Genomic DNA, 22,261 nt, shown 5'->3' with positions numbered 1-22,261 from the left:
TCGTCTCCGAGGAACGAGGCTCACGTCCACGGCTTAGGATTGTTCGCGAGGAGAGAAGGGGGACGGGGCAGCCCTGAAGGTAGCCGAGCTGTCGGGCAAGGAAGTTCGGATGATATACTTCCCAACCCGACCGTTTCCCATCACAGACGAGAGGGAGGTCGCGAGCAAGCACAAACGACCCCCAGGTCTGACGAAGATCGGTGTCTTCCTCCGAACTCCATGTAGAGGTAGGCAGCCTGATGGAGGAAGGATAGTCTCGACGACGACATATCAGGAACTCGTCGTTGGAGAAGTCGTCGAGAGCGAAGAGGTATCGAAATACCTCTTCGGCTTGATGGGGAGGTATCGGTCGAGAGGCCAACTGAGGTCCAAGCGCCTCCGTTGGTGAGAAGTCAGCTATGGCCGGCCGAAGGGAGACGAAGTACACTTGTAACCAAAGCTGGAAGACCCAGAGGGGACCATTCTGGTGTGGGTCGACCTTGTGGAGGGTTGCTTCGGCCAAGCAACGGAAGAGTTGGGCGAGAATGTTGGAACTCAGTGCCAAGACGTGACCACTAGCCAGGGCCTCAGCTACCGGCATGTTCTCGACCAAACACTTGTTTGATTTGGTACAACAAATATATTTGTTGTACCAATAGAAGAGGAAGGCTTCATGCTCTCCTTCTCGCAGGTCTTCTTCTCCTCGGCCGGCGAAGTGAAGATAAAGGGTGTTGTAATTACAGAAGTTCTTGTGGAGCTTCTGAATGTCTTCCTTCGACGGGATGTGACCATTGCGGCTCAGGGTCTCGAAGGCTCGACGGTCGAAAAACGTCTTCAGGTCGATATTCGACGGGTGCCTAGAGAGAGTCGCGTCGACAGGGATCCCGGTTGCTGAAGTCCCTAGAATGGCGGTGATATCCAGGATGGTGGGACCAATGGGACCAAGAGGAAGAACCATTGTGTTGGTGGCCGAGCACCAGAAGCACAGAGCGGCTAGGAGAAGCTCCTTGTCGAGGACGACATCCATGGACGAGAGGAGGATGGCGTCGTAGATGCCGAATGCCTTCCATTGATCGCCGAAGAGCCGTTCCATTCGAACGACCCAGGCTGCCCAGGTTGTGGTCGTCGAGGGCCAGGAGCCCTGGGGTTTCGCCGCGTCCCATCGCGACCATTCAAACCCTTGAAACAAGGGTGTTAGGCAGTGCTCCTGGAGGAGGCCAGTGATGGTCGGCGGTATTGCAGCCTTGAAGAGAGGACCCAGGATCTGGTGTTGAGTGCTCATGTCATTTTCAAACCGTATAGTCTTGATCGAGCTCCGATCAAGAATCTTCTAATGCTGGTCACATTCCTTTGAAAGCTTGGAGATGAAGGACGCCATTGTAAGAAAGAATCACGGCGTAAAAGGATTTTCTGGGTTGGGGGTTTAAAGACGAAGACTTGGAATAGAGGGATGCAATAGAGAGCAATAGCAAGGGATTTCAGAAAGTTTTGGGAGCGTAAAGTACGAATGAGAGATTTTCAGTATTTATAGGCTTTTGGCAAGAAGGGTAATCGTTTGAAATTCAAAACAAAGGGGCAAAATCGACCGAAAGAATCGCTGATCATGATGAAAATTTGGGAAATGCAGTTGAGAAGACCGAAGGTTTCAGATGTTGGGGGCGCACGATTGCGTGTGACGGCGAAATTAATGGCGGAAGACGTTTCGACGCCTGCACGATGAAAAGTGGGCTCACGAACTGAGAAAGTGGCTCGCGGATTAAGATAGTGGTCATAATGTCGACGGTTCAGGCAGCCGCACGCCTTGGACATCATCATTGGGGTTGGCCGTATTAAAGAACGCCAGGTGGCAAGTTTGGTTAGCAGGATCAAGATCGTGCAATCGTGTTCAATAAATGCGCCTTGGAACTCGGGCATTAGGGTTCTGAGTGACAGATTCGCTTCTTCAAGGCCGAAACTCGGCCAAAGAATTCAGGCCGAAGACCTCAGAAGCGAGGGGGCTATGTTTGGGCCCAAAATAACAGTTTGGGCCGAGTGTAGGGTCATTCTCGGCCCTGGAGGCCTTGCGGCAAGAATATCACGGATCGTTCAGTATGTGGGCCTCCAAACCCAGGTCGGCTAGGTCATAACGCAAGAGGTCGAATCCTAGTGCAATAGGGACTCTCGACGAGTTCAATAACCTAGAAAGCGAATACGGCTCAGTTAAGGACTAGATTCGTAGTCCTAGCGGAGATAGGACTGATCGAGGGGATGTTAATCCGGAGAAGGAGACCTAGTCCGAATAGGATTGGAACTCGGGCTCGATGTGCTGCTACTATAAATACAAGCCATTCAGCAACTGTGAGGACCCCCACAAATCAATACAAAATTGCCCTGCGCAAACTCTCACAACTTGTGATTTTTCTTTTTCCTTTTTCGCTGACACATCTTCCGTTGGCATCAACAGCACTGTGGAAGCAACCGGTGATATCTTAAGTCGGCATAGATAGCTCTGTCACCGTAGAGTCAGTCGGTCTCGCAGTATCTTCCGTTGGCATCAACAGCACTGCGGCGAGAACGATTGATTACCTATCCAAGTCTCGGTCGATAAGGGTTTCTAAATCCTTATTGGTCGAGGTCATCTCATCAGCCTTCTCGGCGAAGTGAGGTGTTACAGTTATTACATTCGGCACATTGAAAGCCGAATTTGATTTTGAACTTCGTAAGAATAGTAACCTTGTCTTCAGGTTCGAGAACCCAAGAAGCCGAGACGTGTTCCTTTCTCGGCTGCAATCGCAAGACGCAGAAGTCAGTAGCGCGACCCAACGCAACATCAACAAATTTACTCCTCGGCCGAGCTTGGCCGACGAGTTGGCACGCCCCGCATTCACCGAAGGACGTAGTTAGCTCATTAATTACTCGGCCTGCGCGCCACGTAGGCTTTGTAGTTTCTAGGGTCAACAACAACATTAAATTAAATTAAGTAACATGAAACAACATTAAACAATATGAAACAACATTAAATAACATTAACCAACATAAAAATTATACAACATAAAAAAAAAACATTTAACAACATGAAACTTAAACAACATTTTTTAAAACATTTAAAAACATAAAACGTAAACGCCTACTCGATGCTTCACTTAGCCGTTGGATTTGAATTTAAGTTGTAGTTTTAAAATAATAAATTATGTTTGGCCCTATGACCCTTTGGCCCTCGGTTGGAGATGGTTTTTTGTGACAGGGCTAAAACGAGCCCTCTGGCCCTCGGTTGGAGACGGAGGCAAATATGGTCATGTACTGTTCATTAAAATATTAATATCTTGGAGAATCTTGGAGGGCCAGAGGGCTCAAACAAGCCCTCTAGCCAGCCATCGGTTAGAGATGGCCTTAGTTACCTGAAAATCCCCCGTCCCCCGCCCCTCCTCTTGAAACCAAATTTCTAGCAAAATCGTGAATGACCCAACCCCTGGCCCCCTTCTTCATCTTCCCACACCACGCGGCATCGCCATCATGACATTAGTTATATTCTTTGTTTCAATTAGAGCCAAGCTGTTCATATTCATCAACTTTCATACCTTATTAATTTTATCCTCGTAATTTATCATCTGACAGGATAAAGGTATCCTAAAAGCTTGATACTTGTATTCCAAATGTGGGATATGCTTATAAATTAAGTCAAAGTCGTATTTATTGATCATGATACGTATCTGACAAGTATGCGAGAGTATCCATCATCAGATACGGAATACCCGACCAAATTGAATATTTGTGCCTTATAAGATTTCGGCAACATCAAAGTTGCTAGTGTTGAGAGATTAATCCTACATTGGGGACATTGCATGAGCTTATAAGTTAGACTACTCATTATATTATCAATTGGTTTAATGGTGGAACCTAAACTTTTTTCATGGTATCAGAGCAAGTTGTTCTGTATGTAAAGCTCAACGGCAACACATGCTCCATGTCACTCAATTTGTGTTGTCAATGTGCTAGGCTTGAAAATTTGTCACACTTGAGATAGCGTGTTGAGAGTATTAATCCCACATCGGAGACTGTGCATAAGCTTATAAAAGGTTGGAATAGTCCCCATATTAGCAATTGATTTAATGGTAAAATTTCAATGCACATATATTAATTAATGTCACAAAATGAACATTATGAGTATTTGTCACTCGCTCATTCTCTCTATCTTGTGCGTGCACATACACACATATATGATGCTCATTTTCTCCCAAACACATTTAGATCGAAACCACTTAGATTGACTGAAACTAAATTAATATAAAAAAATCTTCAAAAATCTAATTGTGCACTCTTTATAAGAATATTTTTCTTTTAAAATATAGAAAGTTTGAATGCACCAATTATATTTTGGGCTAATTGGATAAAAATGGTCATCGTGGTGATAGGGTAGTTGAAAGATATCCCCAAATGAAGAAGAAATCAAATTTAAACCCTTGTAAAGTCCATTAGAAAATAAGCCCAAACTCAAAATTTCTGTTATATCTATGTTAGTATGTGACTCAAGGCTTCTTCATAAAGAGCTTATTCAGTAACAATGGCACTAAAGAATTAAGTCTTTCTATATTTGAAATTTATTCGACCAAAGTCTCTGTAATAAATAACAAAAACGTAGAAGGAAAGGGTAGCGGCGGCGCCATGGCAGACTGTGCGAGGTAGCAGGACGGGAGGAAGATGGTTGCTCCTTGCTCGCTCGGATTTTTTTATTTTTGATTTTATTTTATTTTTTTATGTTTTGATTTTATTTAAATAGGAAAAATGAAAAATAAGAAGTAATAGGGTAGAAAACGTGGGCAACAATCAAGTTGATTCTAACCTACGGTGTGCTGCTTCGCTGGCATTGGCAAAAGAGGAAGCGTGGTTCAGTGTGAGGCCATGGCTAATGATAACGAAGAAATATAACAGATTTTTTTTAATTTTTTAATTTTGATTTTAAATTCCTAACGATTTCACCACTTGTCTTCTTTACCCAACAATTTTACCTTAATTTTGCCCAACCCTAAGCCAATTCAACTCGAACTTTGTAGACTGCAAATTGTTGGGTGAAGAAGATAACAAGTGACATTCAAGCAATAGTAGAGTCAGCATGTGGGTTGCCCTTGACTGCTATCATATTTGTCTTCATTTTCTCTCTTCTTGTGTACAACTCTATTGTGCACATCATATGCTCAATTAAATACCTTAGTTGACAAGCCTTAATAGTCTTTAACATTACTCTACAGTATCCTGCATCTATCCTCAACAAGCCTCTACAAATAATAGTAGTTGTCGACATATGTTGACAAGAATTGATAAGTGCCTATAGCTCGATGAATGATCTAGTTAAGCTTTTTTTATTGACATACTGATCCCATTATTTAAAAATTCTGGTTCCGTCATTGCATTCAAGAATTTTTCTCAGTAACTACTTTGTCCATCATAACCCCAAATGGCTGCAAGTATTGGCGCATCATGACAGCAGGAAATTTTTATCTTTCTCAAGGAGAAAATCAAATGAGAAAACTGTAAAAGAACAGATTTTCTATGATACAAAACAAAATGAAACCGAATAGTTTCTCGTTTCTTCTTAAATGACTATCTGGCCAAGCTACCCTTTGCTTGGATCTCATAAGATCGAATCATGGTTTGTCCCCATTCTCCACATGTAACGCTAAAGTATATGTGTTTCCTAAGTGCTCAGGTTACAGAACAACTGAACCAACCATGCCTTTTCGCCCTTTGAAAACGGTGAAAAGGGGCTTGGACAAAATCGAAGAAGAGTTTCTCAGGACGTTAACGATTACATCCTTGGAAATGTACCATGTCGAGTAGATAGAATCTGACCATTTGCAGCTTCCTATAGAATATGGAGTCAAAAGAATAAAACCCTTTGAGGGAAAATATTACTAATGACTATTGTTTTTCTAATAAACATAAGTTACCATATTGCCACAACAACAGAAATGGCACAATACGATCATCCAACTTAGCCTGCACAATTTGTAAGAGTGTAATATATACGATGCAATCCCACTGAGCGTTTGGAAACCGATACAAGACAGTGGCGGAGCTCTCTCCCAATCTTTCAGAACTTTTCTAGTAATTAGTGTACGTAGGTTAGGACTTGACGCTCAAAGAGTTGAAGAACCATCTAATGAGTGCTAGTCCGGTTTGTGTCCGGTTCAACTGAAATCAAGTGAAACAATTACAGTACTTGTCCGGTTCGTGTCTGTATCTCAATATATCGACTATCAAAATTACAAAATTATTAGAATCTGATTCCCAATCATAGTGCCCCCCGAAACAATAAACAGATTAAGGAAGATGGCTAGCTCAACTGCAATGGCATAAACTCTAACTGAATATATATAGAAGAACTAAGTTCACAACGACGTTCTTTGTTTCTTTGTAGGTTGCAAATCAACTGTTTCTTTAATTGAAACACATGACTGAGAGCTACTACAACTTGCACTTGGGTTTCTAGACGAAGTTTCATGCCACCAAAATTTCCCATTCATCTGTAGTAGTCCGGTAGATGGTGTCGGTACTTTGAGAAATTCAGCCGCAATAGCCACTGAACCAGCTGCAATGCACTGGGGTTTGAACTCCAAGCACAATATGGTTTGAAGGCACTCCTTAATCAAACTTATAGCCAACATACCAAGGCCTCCATAGCTACTACAATTCAATCTCCTTAGAGCCGAAGCAAGTGGATCATATGGATGTTTGATTCGATCAAATTCAAAACCGATTGTTTGCAACACAAGTCTCTCCCCAAGCAAGATCAATTCCCTTTGCTTCCAGAAAAACTCTTTTGTCTAATACTACCACCACTACTACTCTTTTGACCCAATTTGAATTTTGCCCCAATCTCGTAGCCCACGAAAACAATGTCATTCAAAAACCTGACTTCTTTGACTAACTTGTAAGCAAGAAGCATGCTTGAAGTTGCAACAATCTTCCAATCATTCTTTCCATGAGATTGCCGCATGTAAAATTGGTGGCACAACATCATCGCGGTCGAAATGGTAACCCTACCCACTTTCAATTTTGTCCCCAACTCCCTCAGAAACAAGCGGTATCTCCGCAATTCCGACTCTTTCATCCGGCTAATCCCATGCATCTGAGATGGGGTTTCTGTTTCTATCTCCTCTTTTGTGAAAAACTTTCCAATGGCACCCATTGTTCAAAGGCTCAAGCTTTTGCGAAACCCTAATTGCCTGCTTGTTACTTCTTTTTTGTTACTTCACTCGCACGCAATTCCCTTTTGAAAACAAACAAGAGCAACCCATAATAAAAGGAAGTGATTTTCGCACACTTTCCCGGAAAGCAAACAAAGAAACCCTAACCCCTGATTTCTTTCCACTTCGGTCGCACCAGAGAAGAAAGAAAAGTGGAAATTACGGAAATTATCGATCATTCAATGCGAGGAAAGGTTTTTTTGATATGCCAAAAACAAGTTTCTTAATATAGGTGGTGGAAAATTATTGAATGTGAGGAGAGATTTTTCAGTGTGTCACGATTTGATACATCAAATATTATTATACAAGTGGTTGAAAATTAAGAAAAAATTCTAACCACTTGTATTATGAGACTTGGTGTACAAGCTATGTTCCTAGCACATCAAACATTTTGTGTGAGACGCCAATTAAATAAAGACTTATTACATAAAATGGTTCTGAGCTTTGCATGATCAATAGAAATGGTCCCTGAGATTTAAAATCAATAGAAATGGTCTCTGAGATTGTCCATCATCCCATATATGATTTTGGTCATTCCGTTAAAAACTCTTTGGGCAATTTTCAAAGCTTTGTAACTCAATCGTTTCTTAACTAAATTTGACCCATAATATATCAAAATGAAGATAGGAAAGTGTAGAATAATATTGTACCTATTTGGAAGCCCAATGGTTGCCGGAGATGGCTAGAAAAAAGCCTGAAAGGTGACTGGTCCACGGGAAAATTGGAAAACTCGCTGGAAACTAGGTAAAATTTAAACGTTCATAACTTCTTCGATACTCAACCAAATCAAGTGATTCAAAAATGAAAATCATACTTCTCAACAAGATGAAGATAATAGTACCTGTTTTGAATGCTAACGCGCTGGGGTTTGGTCTGACAATGGCTCCAAATTGGCTAACCATTTTCAAGTTAGCCACTTTCAAGAAGTTTTCCAGCCATATCATGGCTATTTAGCAGTCAAGAAAGATACCATTCTCTTCTTCTCATCGAGAAGTATGATTTTCAATTTTGAATCACTCGATTTAGTTGAGTATCGAAGAAGTTATGAACGTTTAAAGTTTACCTAGTTTTCCGGCGAGTTTTCCAGTTTTCCTGCGGATCAGTCACCTTTCAGGCTATTTGGCGGTCATCTTCGGCAATCATTGGGCTTCCAAATAGGTATAATCTTGTTCTAAACTTTTTTATCTTCATTTTGATATATTATGGGTCGAATTTGGTTAAGAATCGATTGAGTTACGAAGCTTTAAAAATTGCCCAAAAAGTTTTTAACGGAATGACCAAAATCATGGATGCTGGACAATCTCAGTGACCATTTCTATTTATTTTAAATATCAGGGACCATTTCTATTAATCATGCAAATCTCAGGGACTATTTTGTATAATAAGCCTTAAATAAATACAACAATAAGACCATCTCTAATAGTGACCTAAAACCTAAAAATATTTAGCCCAGAAAATTTAGGTTTTAGCCCAGAAACATCTTTTCTACTCCAACCCTTCTGGCCTAAAATTTTAGACCATCTCCAGTGGTGATCTAAAACCTAAAAATATTTTGCCCAGAAAATTTAGGTTTGAGCCCATAAACAGCTTTTCTACTCCAACTCTTCTGGCCTAAAATTTTAGCCCTAGATTATCAAAGAATGAATTAAGGCTATTTTTTTTTAAATTAACTTTTTTTTAAAAAAAATTATGTAGACTATCCTAAATTAATTTTATGAATATTTTAACCTAAAAATATTTAAATTCCGATAAATTTTGAAAAATCACTAAATCAATACATGAAAATCATGATAAACCACAAAAACTTAATACCAACGACATTTAATAAACCACATACACTTAAAAAAAGACAATTAATAAACCACATAAACTTAATACAATCGAAAACTCATAGACTACATAAACTTAATAATGATATCCACCATCTTGACTTGGTGATGGACTTGGGTGATAGTCTTGAGATGAATCATCATCTTGAAATATATTCCTTGTGGCATTCCTTCGTAAAATTTCCTTTTGCTTACCACATAAGTATTTCTTCATCTCTGGAGTGTATTTGTCAAGGTCCTCCATTATCAAATTAGTTTCGTACCTTTCTTGCTCCCTATCCCCTTGTTCCTTCATGGCCAAAAGCATTTGGGCCGATTCTTCTTGTCGACGGAACTGGTTTTCGTTCATTCTTGCCATTTCGCTAGCAAATTGTGCACGTATCGGATCTTGGGACTTCCCTTTCTCTTTGCTTCCTTTTGCTTATCTCTACCCGGGGGCCTTAGAAAAGAAGAAGTTGGGCTCATTTGGTTGACACCTTCATTGTTGACAAAATTCACACATTCATTGACACCATTTAGGGGTGGGGCTTCATTATAAAATAATTTTCCACATTGTTGATTCGCATTAGTTCCCCGCCTTGGACAATCCTTGAGGATGTTCCAAGCATGATGCAACTTAAAAGCTTGATTTTTTGGTGTAGTGTCTTGTAAATTGTCATTGCTTTGTCACCCTATGCAACAAATACATAAAAACAATTAGTTGCAAAATACTATTATGTACATGACAACTAAAATATCAACAAAGAAACTCACAATTTCTGAGGCGCCCCTTCCACTAGGCATGTCAACCATGACTCTCTCCAAGCTTCCCTTCCACAAAATGCACACTTTGTTGATAATCTTCCACTGATCATAAACACCACCAACTTCCCTTTGACCAGCGTTGGAGTTTTCATGGAACTTATCAACGATTTTATCCTACAAAACCTTTCTATTTTGATTGGTGCCGATGGCACCATCTTTGCTAACATAAATCCATGCCAAACATAAAGCAATATCTTCGTCACAAGTTCAATTACGACCTCTAACATGCTATTTTGCCATCTTGAAAATTTTGGAAATGAGAAGAAATGGTAGAAAGAAAAATTGGAAGAATTGTAGGAGAAAAGTGAGTTTTGTGTGAATGTTCGAACAAATACATAGGTATTTATAGAGTTTTTGGTTGAATTTTAAGTTAAATAATTTTTTAAAATTATTTTAGCCGTTGGATTTAAATTTGGACCGTTTGATTTGATTATATTCGATCTAAGCCGTTAGATTCAATTAAAATAGCCGTTGGATAAACAAAAGTAGCCGTTAGGCTACAGTAACCATGACAGCAGAGGGGACCAACCCACATGGGTGGGCCTTCGGCTGGAAGAAAGACGGTGCGTGAGGCACGTGAGGCGAGTTAGGTTTTGGGGTGTGGGCTTCACAGCCCACTTTTCACTCTCACCCGTGGGTCCCATTTTACTTTGTGGGCTAAATTTTGGCTGGTATTTGCCTTTCTTTTAGGTTTTAAGTTCTATGTTTGGTTTAGGTTTTGGGTTGGAGTGGGTTTTGGGGGGGGGGGAATGGGAATTTTAGGTTATAAGTCACCATTGGAGATGGTCTAAGTACCTCATGCCCCAACTCTAGGAGAGATTTTTCAGTGTTAGGAACACAGTCTGGTACATCAAGTGTCACAATACAAGTAGTTAGATACTCAACAAGTAATTTCCAACCACTTACATTATAATACTTGATGTACCGAACCGTGTTCCCCACACACTGAATTATTTCTCTAACTCTAGTTACTAAAATTATTACCACAGTAAGAGAAACCTACTCTCAGTTGGATATACTGAACTTTTTATCGGACACTTTAACATAATAAGTGTTGTGTTATAAAACGCACCTGGAAGCCTAATTCTGTATGAATATTGAATTGAAATGGAATAAACAACTATTTAAAGTATGCTTAACAATGAAATAAAAAAATTATGGGCACCTTGAAGGTTGTACATTCCAATCCTTCACATATCTAATCCTCAACTAAAATCATTAAAAATGAAAAATTTATAGTCACCTAAAAGTCTCGTTTGTTATCCATTCAATTGAATCCTCTAAACTAAACCACGCCAAAAAGTAAGCAAGAATGAAAGATTTTTTTAGCTTCCTTGAAAAATTAGAGCCAAAATTTTAAAAATGTAGTCATCGAAAGATTATAGCAAAGGCCGTGATTTATTCCTTGAAAATAAATAAATAAATAAAGGTTATGCACCTTCTTTTTCGCATACTGCACATAGGTGTGGATGAAGTGAAAAACGATGCGCATAAATCATTCTCCACCCCTTTAAACCCACCTAAGCACACATGAACTTAGCCAATCATTTTTATATGGGAAAAAAAAATGCAATTCTACTTGTAATCCAAGTCACTGACTAGGGGTATATATGTACCTTGTGATATCAACACAATTATCAAATTCTCTAAATTCTGCAGCCCCAACAGTTAATCAGAGGCCCCCATTTTCACCAGTGTTGCAAAACAATAGGAAATATTTACATGAATTAAGGACCCAAAGTGACAATGTCCAAACCTATCACACCTCACGACACGTTTTTAATTTCCCACTCAGAGTCGCACAATTCGTTATGGATATCGCCACCTTGATGTCCCTATTTCATATCAATGTTATCTCGGCCTTTCGTATTAGGTAAAGGGGAAAAATATATGTGAAAACATAAAGGCCACAAATTGTGCAAAACTAAGACATACTGTTGTGATGCAACAGAAGTTACAGAACTCAATGAAACGGAATAGTTCCATTTTCTGCTTAAAAGACTACATGTCATAGCTAGTCTTGTGCCGATCTTCATAAGATCAATAACGTTCTAACCGTTCATTGCATCTAACACGAGAGCAAATATGCCTCTAAGAACTCAGTAACTCGCACAACATAACATACACAAATACCACATAAACTGAGAGTACAATCTGTCGTTTTACATGGCATGCTTCACCAACATCAGTTGAAAGACAAAATCCGTCACTCTTCCAAGCTATAATGCTTGTTCACAGCTTCAATGACATCCCAAGTGACCTTCATTCCTTTAGGGAAGACAACAAAATCACCGGCCCCGATTGTGAAAGATCCTTCTTTCCCATCAACTTCAACATTCACTTTCCCCTCCAGCAGATACATAGTCTCCGTGGCACTGAATGACCATGGAAATTTGCTTGGACCACAACTCCACCTATTGAATGAATTCACAATCCGGTTCATTGCAAAATAATAACATGGTGTATGTGTATAACATAAACAAGAAAAGCTCCTCTAATGCACATGGATTAAACATGAAATGTGCAGCTATAGGGTCTTATTTCTTTTCTGTTACAAGGAACATATGTCCCAAGCTTCCAGATTATTCTTTATAAAAATGATTATTAAGCAGTTTTACAAAAAAAGTTTGGTATACCAGTGCAGCTAAAACTAACAGTTTAATGAGAAAACTTATAATTTGTCCTCCAAATTCAAAACAAGAGCTGGGACAAAATAAAGAAGGGTGCCCTTGTGGCGCTAGCCAAATTCACATACTTCCAGCCTTAGCAATGTCCCTCGTCAAGAAAAGGGAGTTTTTGCACTATGTAGCTTCCTAGAAAATTCAATATCATCCTATATCTTATTTCTTGATCTATGAAATTGTCGAGCAATGTCCATGACTTTAAGGAAGCACATATATAGCCTGGAATCATATACCATACTTCTTCAAATAATAACACAAAATTGAAGCATTAAGGAGATCACATTGACAGTGAGAAGCGGGTGTTCACTAAGGTCAGTGCTCAATTGTATTTTCTTTCACTCCTACTCTCCATGCTCCAGATCAAATCGAATAATTTGACAGGTTGGTCTCAAATGTAACGTTTTTTTTTTTTTTTTTCTCTTTCTTTCCCAAAACTCCGCCTATGTAAGTTTATCTTACATTGCCGGTCCCAAGCCCGGGTAAAGGAGGAGGGGGAGGGCGTCAGGTAGTCGACAGCCGGCACTTCACAGTTACGTCGAATCCTTATGAAAATGAATTCAGAACGAAATCGCGCTAAAGCTAGGGCGTCACCCGTAAGTGGCGCGCTGTGTGGCCCAAGCACAGTGATAAGTAAGCAAGGGTCGCTGTATCTCCATAGGCATCCGGATGCAGTGTTAAATGAGCAAGGGGGCCATAGAAACTTCTTTTCGAACGACTCCACTCATAGTTGTTTGGGAGCATATGCACCTATCAACTTTACACGGGACACACAAAAGAAGTACTTTGATTCCATTGGACGGGGGAGGGTGAAGAAGCTAGGACAGAAGGGTAGAGTTCAGGAGAGTAGAATGCGTTTAGGAACGTGGAATATAGGAACCTTAACGGGAAAATCTATGGAAGTAGTGGAAGTTATGGTGAGGAGAAGAATAAATATTATGTGACTACAAGAAACTAAGTGGGTTGGTCTTAAGGCAAAGGATCTAGAAAACTCAGGGTTTAAACTTTGGTACTCGGGCACAAATAGAACGAGAAACGGTGTTGGCATCATCGTGGACAAGACCTTGACACAAGATGTTGTAGATGTCAAGAGGGTAGGAGATAGAATCATGGCAATCAAGATTGTAATAGGACAAGAACTTATCAATGTGATTAGTGCGTACGCACTTCAAGTAGGGTTGGATATGAGTTCGAAGGAGAAATTTTGGGAAGACCTTGGAGACTTGGTGCAAGGAATTGCTCAGACGGAAAAGTTATTTATAGGAAGAGATTTAAATGGACACGTGGGCAGGGAGACAGGCAACTATGGAGGTTTTCATGGTGGCCATGGTTTTGGGGAGAGAAACGAGGATGGGGAAGCTATCTTGGATTTTGCAATGGCATATGATCTCTTCTTAGCCAACACCTTCTTTAAGAAGAGAGAAGAACATGTGATCACCTACAAGAGTGGGTCGTCAAAAACACAAATAGATTTTCTTCTAATGAGGAAAAAGGATCGTATAACTTGTAAGGATTGCAAAGTTATACCAGGAGAGAGCGTGGCTAATCAACATCGCTTGTTGGTGATGGATGTACATATCAAAAGAGTGAGAAAAAAGAACAAGAGTTGGAAGTGCCCAAGGACTAGATGGTGGAATCTAAAAGAAGAAAACAAGTCATTTTCAAAGAGAAAGTAATCACCCAGTGTGTGTGAGATAGAGAGGGGGAAGCTAGCCAAATGTGGGATTCCATGGCTAGTTGTATCCGAAAAGTAGCAAAAGAGGTATTAGGAGAGTCCAAGGGCTTTGCCCCACACCAAAAGGAATCTTGGTGGTGGAATGAGGAGGTACAAACAAAGGTGAAGGCTAAGAAGGAATGTTGTAAAGCCTTATACAAGGATAGGACCGATGAAAATGGTGAAAGGTATAGAAAAGCGAAGCAAGAGGCGAAGAAAGCTGTGAGAGAAGCTAAGTTAGCGGCTTAGGACGATATGTATAAGCGACTAGATACCAAAGAAGGAGAGTTGGATATCTATATACTAGCTAGAGCAAGGGAAAAGAAGACAAGCGACCTAAACCAAGTGAGGTGCATCAAGGATGAGGATGGAAAGGTTCTTGCTACATTGAACGCGGTTAAAGACAGATGGAGAGGTTATTTTCATAATCTTTTCAATGAAGGACATGAAAGGAGTGCTTCTTTAGGGGAGTTGAGTAACTCAGAAGAGTGTAGAAACTACTCTTTTTATCGTCGAATTCGGAAAGAAGAAGTGGTTGTAGCTTTGAAGAAGATGAAGCATAGAAAAGCAGTAGGCCCAGACGATATACCAATCGAAGTGTGGAAAGTTTTGGGAGAGACAGGTATAACATGGCTCACTGACCTTTTCAATAGGATTTTGAAAACGAAGAAGATGCCAAATGAGTGGCGAACGAGCACTTTGGTGCCTATCTACAAGAATAAGGGCGACGTACAAAATTGCATGAACTATAGGGGTATTAAGCTAATGAGTCATACAATGAAGCTCTGGGAGAGAGTCATTGAGCATAGATTGAGGCAAGAGACACGGGTTTCGGACAACCAATTCGGGTTCATGCCAGGGCGCTCAACCATGGAGGCAATCTATCTCTTACGAAGATTAATGGAAAGATATAGAGATGGGAAAAAGGATTTACACATGGTCTTTATAGATTTGGAAAAAGCGTATGATAGGGTCCCAAGAGACATTCTTTGGAGGATTTTAGAGAAGAAATGAGTACGAGTAGCATATATCCAAGCTATAAAGGATATGTATGAAGGAGCAAAGACTGCCGTAAGAACTCATGAAGGACAAACCGAAAGCTTTCCCATAACTGTAGGATTACATCAAGGCTCATCCTTAAGTCCTTACCTTTTTGCGTTGGTAATGGATGAGTTAACAGGACATATTCAAGATGATATTCCTTGGTGTATGCTTTTCGCAGACGATATAGTGTTGATAGATGAAACTCAGGAAGGGGTAAATGCAAAGCTTAACCTTTGGAGAGAAGTGTTGGAATCTAAAGGTCTTCGCCTAAGCCGATCAAAGACATAATATATGGAGTGCAAGTTCAGTGCAAATGGAGGCCAAAACGAGTTAGGGGTGAGTATTGGAGATCAAGAAATACCAAAGAGCGATCGTTTTCGTTACCTAGGATCTATCTTGCAAAAGAACGGCGAATTAGATGAAGATCTTAACCATAGAATACAAGCTGGATGGATGAAGTGGAAGAGTGCATCCGGCGTGTTGTGTGACCGCCGTATGCCACTGAAGCTCAAGGGAAAATTTTATAGGACGGCAATAAGGCCGGCGATGTTGTGTGGCACAGAATGTTGGGCGGTGAAGCATCAACACGTACACAAAATGGGTGTAGCGGAGATGAGGATGCTTCGTTGGATGTGTGGGCACACAAGAAAGGATAAGATTAGGAATGAGGATATCCGGGGTAAAGTAGGAGTAGCCGAAATTGAAGGAAAGATGAGAGAAAATCGGTTACGGTGGTTTGGACATGTGCAAAGAAGGCCTACTGACGCTCCGATTAGAAGATGCGACTATGGAACAGAGGTTCAGGGCCGAAGGGGTAGAGAAAGACCTAGGAAAACTTTGGAAGAGACTCTAAGAAAAGACTTAGAGTAATTGGATCTAACGGAGGACATGACACAGGACCGAGCACAATGGCGTTCAAAGATTCATATAGCCGATCCCACTCAGTGACTTGGATTTTCCAAGTCTCCAACCGAGAAGTTTTCCTCACTCGGGAAATTAAGGGAATACTACCTCAACCTACATGCTCCACTCACAAAGCTTCAACGTACAAGCTTCAACAAAAGAAAATTCAGAGAACTTAGCGAAGAAGGCTTTGGTGTATTTAACACAATACGTTGAAATGAAGGAAAGCTATTTATTGATATCCCCGATAAGTCACAAATATGTACATATACATGAGTCAAAATAAACAAACAAGAGGGAGCCTTCACAAAGGTTGCTTAGGAGAAGTCTCAGCAGTCGGTAGAGCCCCAGAAAGAGCAGGCACTGGAGGGGGATCATTTGGAGCCTCAGTACTGGGCAGAACCCTAGAAGGAGGAGGCAGCAGAGGTTGATCATTTGGAGCTTCATTACGCGGTACAGCCCCAGAAGACGAATGCAATAAATGTATTTGGAACAAACCCACAAATCTTTGATGATCAAGTAAAACCTGACCATCAGATTCCTTCATCTGGTCAAGCTTCCTCTTCATGTTTGTAGCATAATCATATGCGAGCCGGTGCAACTGTTTATTCTCATGCTTGAGCCCTCTAATCTCCTGTTTGAGACTCATCACTTCAGCCGCCAATGATTCAACTTGGCGGGTTCGAGCAAATAGGCGTTGGGCCATGTTAGACACAGAACCTGCATACTAAACACTGAGAGCCAGAGAATCCTTAACAGCCAACTCATCAGACCGTTTGGAAAGTAGTTTGTTATCTTTGGGAGTGAGAAGGTTCCTGGCCACTACCGCAGCGGTCATATCATTCTTCATCACGGAATCCCCAACGGTAAGATGACCAGTAGGGGAGACGAAGGATGGGCGCCATATGTTGTCTGGAGAAGGCGTGGCTGTCTCTTTAACAAGGTTCAAGTCAAAACGACGGTCGGAGGGGCCAGACATTTTCAAAGGTGTTGAAGAGAGAAGAGGTCGGACAAATCAAGATCTTAGAAGTGCAAGAATGGAGCTTCTACTGGTGGAGATTCAAGTGTGCTTTGGAACTTAATGCCAGCCTCTATAAAAATCTGCACTCGACGGAGCTTCAGAAATCGAAGAGGCGTTTGCTTTCTCAAAAGCTGGGCTGCTCAGAGACCACGAGACGTTTGCTTTCTCAAAAGTTGGGCTGCTCAAAGACCACGAAGGCCGATCTCAGAAATCGAAGAGGCGCTTGCTTTCTTAAAAGCTGGGCTGCTCAAAGACCATAAGGGCCGATCTCAGAAATCGAAGAGGCACCTACTTTTCCAGCCTTGTCAGCACCTGTCAGCTTTGCGGAAATTATGGGCATTATGTCGAAGATTTCTGGTGAAGTAGAAAGCACATGAATCTTACTGTTCAATCATCCACTTCCCACACGCAACATTAGCTCATGGGTACCACAGATAACTTTGCCAAAGTTCTCTGACAAAGTTTAGACACGTGAAGCTTGCAGCTCCCACTACACCGCTCTGACCAAGAAGGGTAAAAGAATAGCAAAGAAACAGCACTAACAAAGTTTAGACACATAAATTTTGAAGGTCTAGCTACTATATTATTACCCACAAGAGTAAAGGAACAGTACCACTGCTGGATAATTGGAAAGTCCCTGTGTGTCAACCTCTGTGCTTCGTGGCAAGATAGACTAGCAAACATGCCCAACCTTTTCTCACATTCGAGAAAACACTCCCAACAAGATTGCTTGCTCCAAAATCGAAAAGGCACCGCCCTCCGAATCTCGAGAGCCAGACTCCCAACATGATTACTTTCTCAAAAATCGAAGAGACACCGCTCTCCGAATCTCGAGAGCCAGATCCCTAGCAGGATTGCTTTCTCAAAAATCGAAAAGGCATTGTTCTCCAAATCTCGAGAGCCAGATCTCCGACAGGATTGCTTGTTCGAAAACCGAAGAGGCACCACTTTCCCAACTTCAAGAGCCGGATCTCCTTGGATAAAGCTTGTCTGTAATCTTTACACGCAACATCAGCTTTCCAGATACCACAGACCACTTTTTCAAAGTGCTCTGACAGAGTTAAAACATGTGAAGCTGGCAGCTCCCACTACCGTGTTATGACCAAGCAAGGTAAAGGAATAGCATTACTACTTGTTGTTAGGGAGACTCCTATATATGTTGACCTCCATCCTCAACAGACAGGCAGACCTGCAAAAATGCTCAACCCTTCCTCATATCTGAGAGGGCACTCCCAAAGAAGCCTTTCGAAATATTCAGCTTTCTTTCCCCCCGATAATACCTCTGCAAACAAGCTATACTAGAGCAAGAATATCTCATATCATCAGGGTTAAAAGCAAGAGTATCCCATATCATGTTTTTTCCCTGTCTTTTCCTTTGGCCTTGTTCTTACCTGCAAGACAAGGAGAAAGAGAGCAATTAGTCAGCACTTGGAATCAAGCTTCCAGTCAGGAACTGACTGCCTGGAACCCCTTACTTGATTACTTACCTGACATTGCTCTCGAGTACTCATCTTCAACATCTTATGCTTCCAGGGAAAATACCCCATCTGCTTGAGGAACAGATAGGGCAAGTGAGAAGGATACAAGGAAGCATGTGGAGACAAGCGTAACAGCACACGTGCCGATACATCCACTACTCTGTCAAAAACAAAAGTATCCCATATCAGCAGGGTCGAACGTACTATAGATTTGATGGACTTGTTTTGACCCTCAAATTCTTCAGTCGGCCTTATACTCTGGAGGAAACCAGAAAACCCTCCAGCCCAGTTCAAGAATAAGCCTGTGGAAAGTTACTTCTTCAAAAGCAAAAGTATCCCATATCATTTCTTCTCATTTTTCTTCTCTTTATCCTTCATGCTGCCTGCAAGATAGGGAGAATGTGAACAATCAGCCGGAACTCGAAATCAAAGTTCTGATTGCTTGGAGCTCTGATTGCTTACCTTGTCTGTCACCTCTTTCAGCAGATCCCCTAGCTCGGCAACTTGGAGGACTCCTACTACATGGTTTGTATCGCACTTGACCAAGCCTGAAACTACAAGTAAGCTTCAAGTGAAATTGATACATTACCTTGTGCATCTCCACCAGTTAAAGATACCACCCCTGGATGGAGGAAGAGTACTTCCAGAGAAGATGCCACATCTACCTACGAGACAGATAAGGCAAGTCAAGACGATACTACACTCCGGTACTTAGAAGTTTCGTGATTACGAGATCATTCTCCCACAATATTTCCTAATGTCATTTGTACTAAATCATTCACTTGTACTCACTAAAAGAAAGCTTGAACCTATGTACTTGTGTAAACCCTTCACAATTAATGAGAACTCCTCTATTTCGTGGACGTAGCCAATATGGGTGAACCACGTACATCTGGTGTTTGCTTTCCTATCTCTATCCATTTATATACTTATCCACACTAATGACCGGAGCAATCTAGCGAAGATCACAAAAAGCGACCGTTTTCGCTACCTAGGATCTATCTTGCAAGAGAACGGAGAATTAGATGGAGATCTCAACCACAGAATACAAGCTGGATGGATGAAGTGTAAGAGTGCATCCGGCGTGTTGTGTGACCGTCGTAGGTCACTGAAGCTCAAGGGAAAATTTTATAGGACGGCAATAAGGCCAGCGATGTTGTATGGCACAGAATGTTGGGCGGTGAAGCATCAACACGTACACAAAATGGGTGTAGCGGAGATAAGGATGCTTCGTGGGATGTGTGGGCACACGAGAAAGGATAAGATTGTGATTGAGGATATCCGAGGTAAAGTAGGAGTAGCCGAAGTTGAAGGAAAGATGAAAGAAAATCGGTTACGGTGGTTTGGACATGTACAAAGAAGGCCTACTGACGCTCCGGTTCGATGATGTGACTACGGAACAGAGGTTCGGGGCCAAAGGGGTAGAGGAAGACCTAGGAAAACTTTGGAAGAGACCCTAAGAAAAGACTTAGAGTACTTGGATCTAACGGAGGACATGACACAAAACCGAGCGCAATGGCGTTCTAGGATTCATATAGCCGACCCCACTTAGTGGGAAAAGGCTTTGTTGTTGTTGTTGTTGTTGTCTCTTTCTTTCCCAAAGCTATTTGCAGCTCCCACGACCCATCTATTTATCCGTCATGTTCATAGCCTCCTCATGAGCGAGGGTTTTTATAATTTTTCCATCCACAACATACCATAATGAAATATGACAAAAGTGATTTCATTTCTTAATCAATGAAGTGTACAACTCCAGTATTTATATAATGCAATTCCGAGAGTATATTTAGCCTAACAACCAACAGATGATAACAAATCTAATTGTAGAATTGAATAAAGAAGATCAAAACCAATTCTGAACTAACTGCTGATTGTACTAGCTAACGTTGACTTCATTAGCTGTGATATCTCCTTCATCTATGAACTTGTCGAGCAAAATGAATAGTCGAAAACTTTTTTTTTTAATCGAAATAGTACTTCATTCAGGGAAAAGACCAGAGAGCTCAATTACAACAGGGAGGCAAAGTCTTTTCCACAGGAGGACAAGACAAGGCCGAAAGAGATAAACTGAATGAAGAAACTAACAGAGCAACCATAGCTAAAACCGACAAGGACTGCTGGCATAGGTGATTGAAGGAGGACAGGGGTTAAATGCCCAGTACGTCCACTCTAACCAGCCGCCAACTAAATGACAAGAGGGCAGGGGAGCCCGATAGTTGACAACTTTAAGGAAAGAACGATATATTTCTGGTATGTGATATATCATGCTTCTTGTAAGCAAATAACACAAAGCTGAAGCACTACCAAGATCACATGGCCAGTGAGAAGTGGATGTTCAATAAGGTCAATGCTCAATTGTAATGTCTTTCACTCCTAGTCTCCACACTCCAGATCAAATCGAATAATTTGACGGGTGGTCTCAAATGTAGCATAGATTTTGTTTTCCTTTCTTTTTCCAAGCTATCCATCATGTTCATAGCCTCCTTATGACCCCTGGTATTACAATTGTTCTATCCAGAACAGTATTGACCACGTTGGGTAAGAAAAATTTCAGGGGTTTACCAACAAGCAAGGGGAAGTAAAACCAAAACATCAAAGTTGAAATCTTTCATGTAAAATCACAGATCATCATATACAAACACAAACAAAATTTCCTACCAAGTGACTGAAATGGTCTGATTTTCTATAATCCATCCCCAAAAACAAAACCCAATTTTCTCACTAGCCAAACAAAACAAAACCATCACCCAATTTTCTCATTCAATCAGCATATAATAAGAGAATGGGAGATGAAGAGTTACATACTTGGGCCAAGTTGCGACTCCAAGCTCAGTCAGTTTGGATTGAGTGGGATTTTTTTCAACTTTTACACCAAATTCGTTGGCGGCCATGGGAGTTTCTTCTTCAGACCCGGATGAAGTGATTGCTTTCGGTCTGGGTTGTGTAAAATTGAAGGAGAAATACAGAGGGACTGCAACTACTAGCATTAGAGCAAGTATTTGGGATTGCTTTTGCTTTGAGAAGAATTGAAACATCGCCTCACCAATTGGTATTAGTTTCGAGGAATTAATTTAGACAAACTTCTGACTGAGTGCTGTGGATGTCTAACAGCTTGGTTAAAAGCGTTTTTTATTGTAATATTTTTTGAACTAATTTTTAATAAAAATGTAAGTAAATTTTGGAAAATTATAGAAAGTACTTTCTGAAGAAGTACATAACTAGTACTTCTTGCATAAAATACTTTACTTTTGGAACCAAAAAATATTTTATCTAAAAGTACTTTCAATCATTTAAAAAGCATATCTAAATGAAACATAATATAATAACTATTCGCTCCCTAAATCCGCCATGGCGCCTTGCGGGCAAGCCGGGGATTTACTTCACATACGAGATTGGTGGGTGCGGGCGTGCAACTACTAGATGCCGCTAGTAGACGGGATTTGAATGATTGAGGTTGCGCCTTTTGACTTCAAATCAAGAGATTATGCCATTTGAGTGGGAGTTGCTCAAATTAAGGTTCTTTGTTTGCCTTAAAAATAAGGACTTTACTTATATGGAGAGATAGAACAATATGTAAATGACAAG

General features: G+C 40.9%; 1 protein-coding gene across 1 annotated transcript; it reads right to left on the bottom strand.

Moving 5' to 3' along the window:
* Positions 1-11,789: 11,789 nt before the first annotated feature.
* LOC126626737 (uncharacterized) lies at positions 11,790-21,776 on the bottom strand. Its single transcript, XM_050296136.1, has 2 exons — positions 21,482-21,776; positions 11,790-12,249 (listed from the first exon to the last, which is right to left on the bottom strand). Exons 1-2 carry the CDS (start codon positions 21,709-21,711, stop codon positions 12,042-12,044), a joined length of 438 nt encoding a protein of 145 aa, XP_050152093.1. The 5' UTR covers positions 21,712-21,776; the 3' UTR covers positions 11,790-12,041.
* Between the last annotated feature and the right edge of the window lie 485 nt (positions 21,777-22,261).

The sequence above is a fragment of the Malus sylvestris genome, chromosome 6, assembly GCF_916048215.2.
Source record: "Malus sylvestris chromosome 6, drMalSylv7.2, whole genome shotgun sequence".
NCBI classification, from domain to species: Eukaryota; Viridiplantae; Streptophyta; class Magnoliopsida; order Rosales; family Rosaceae; genus Malus; species Malus sylvestris.
This window is presented reverse-complemented; position numbering and strand designations above follow the sequence as displayed.

Bases quoted from the DNA above. Each gene is read 5' to 3' on its own strand.
- LOC126626737 (XM_050296136.1), bottom strand. From the start codon at position 21,711: ATGTTTCAATTCTTCTCAAAGCAAAAGCAATCCCAAATACTTGCTCTA. The intron at 12,250-21,481 runs GTATGTAACTCT...TTCATTCAATAG, and splicing joins GGAGTCGCAACTTGGCCCAA to GTGGAGTTGTGGTCCAAGCA.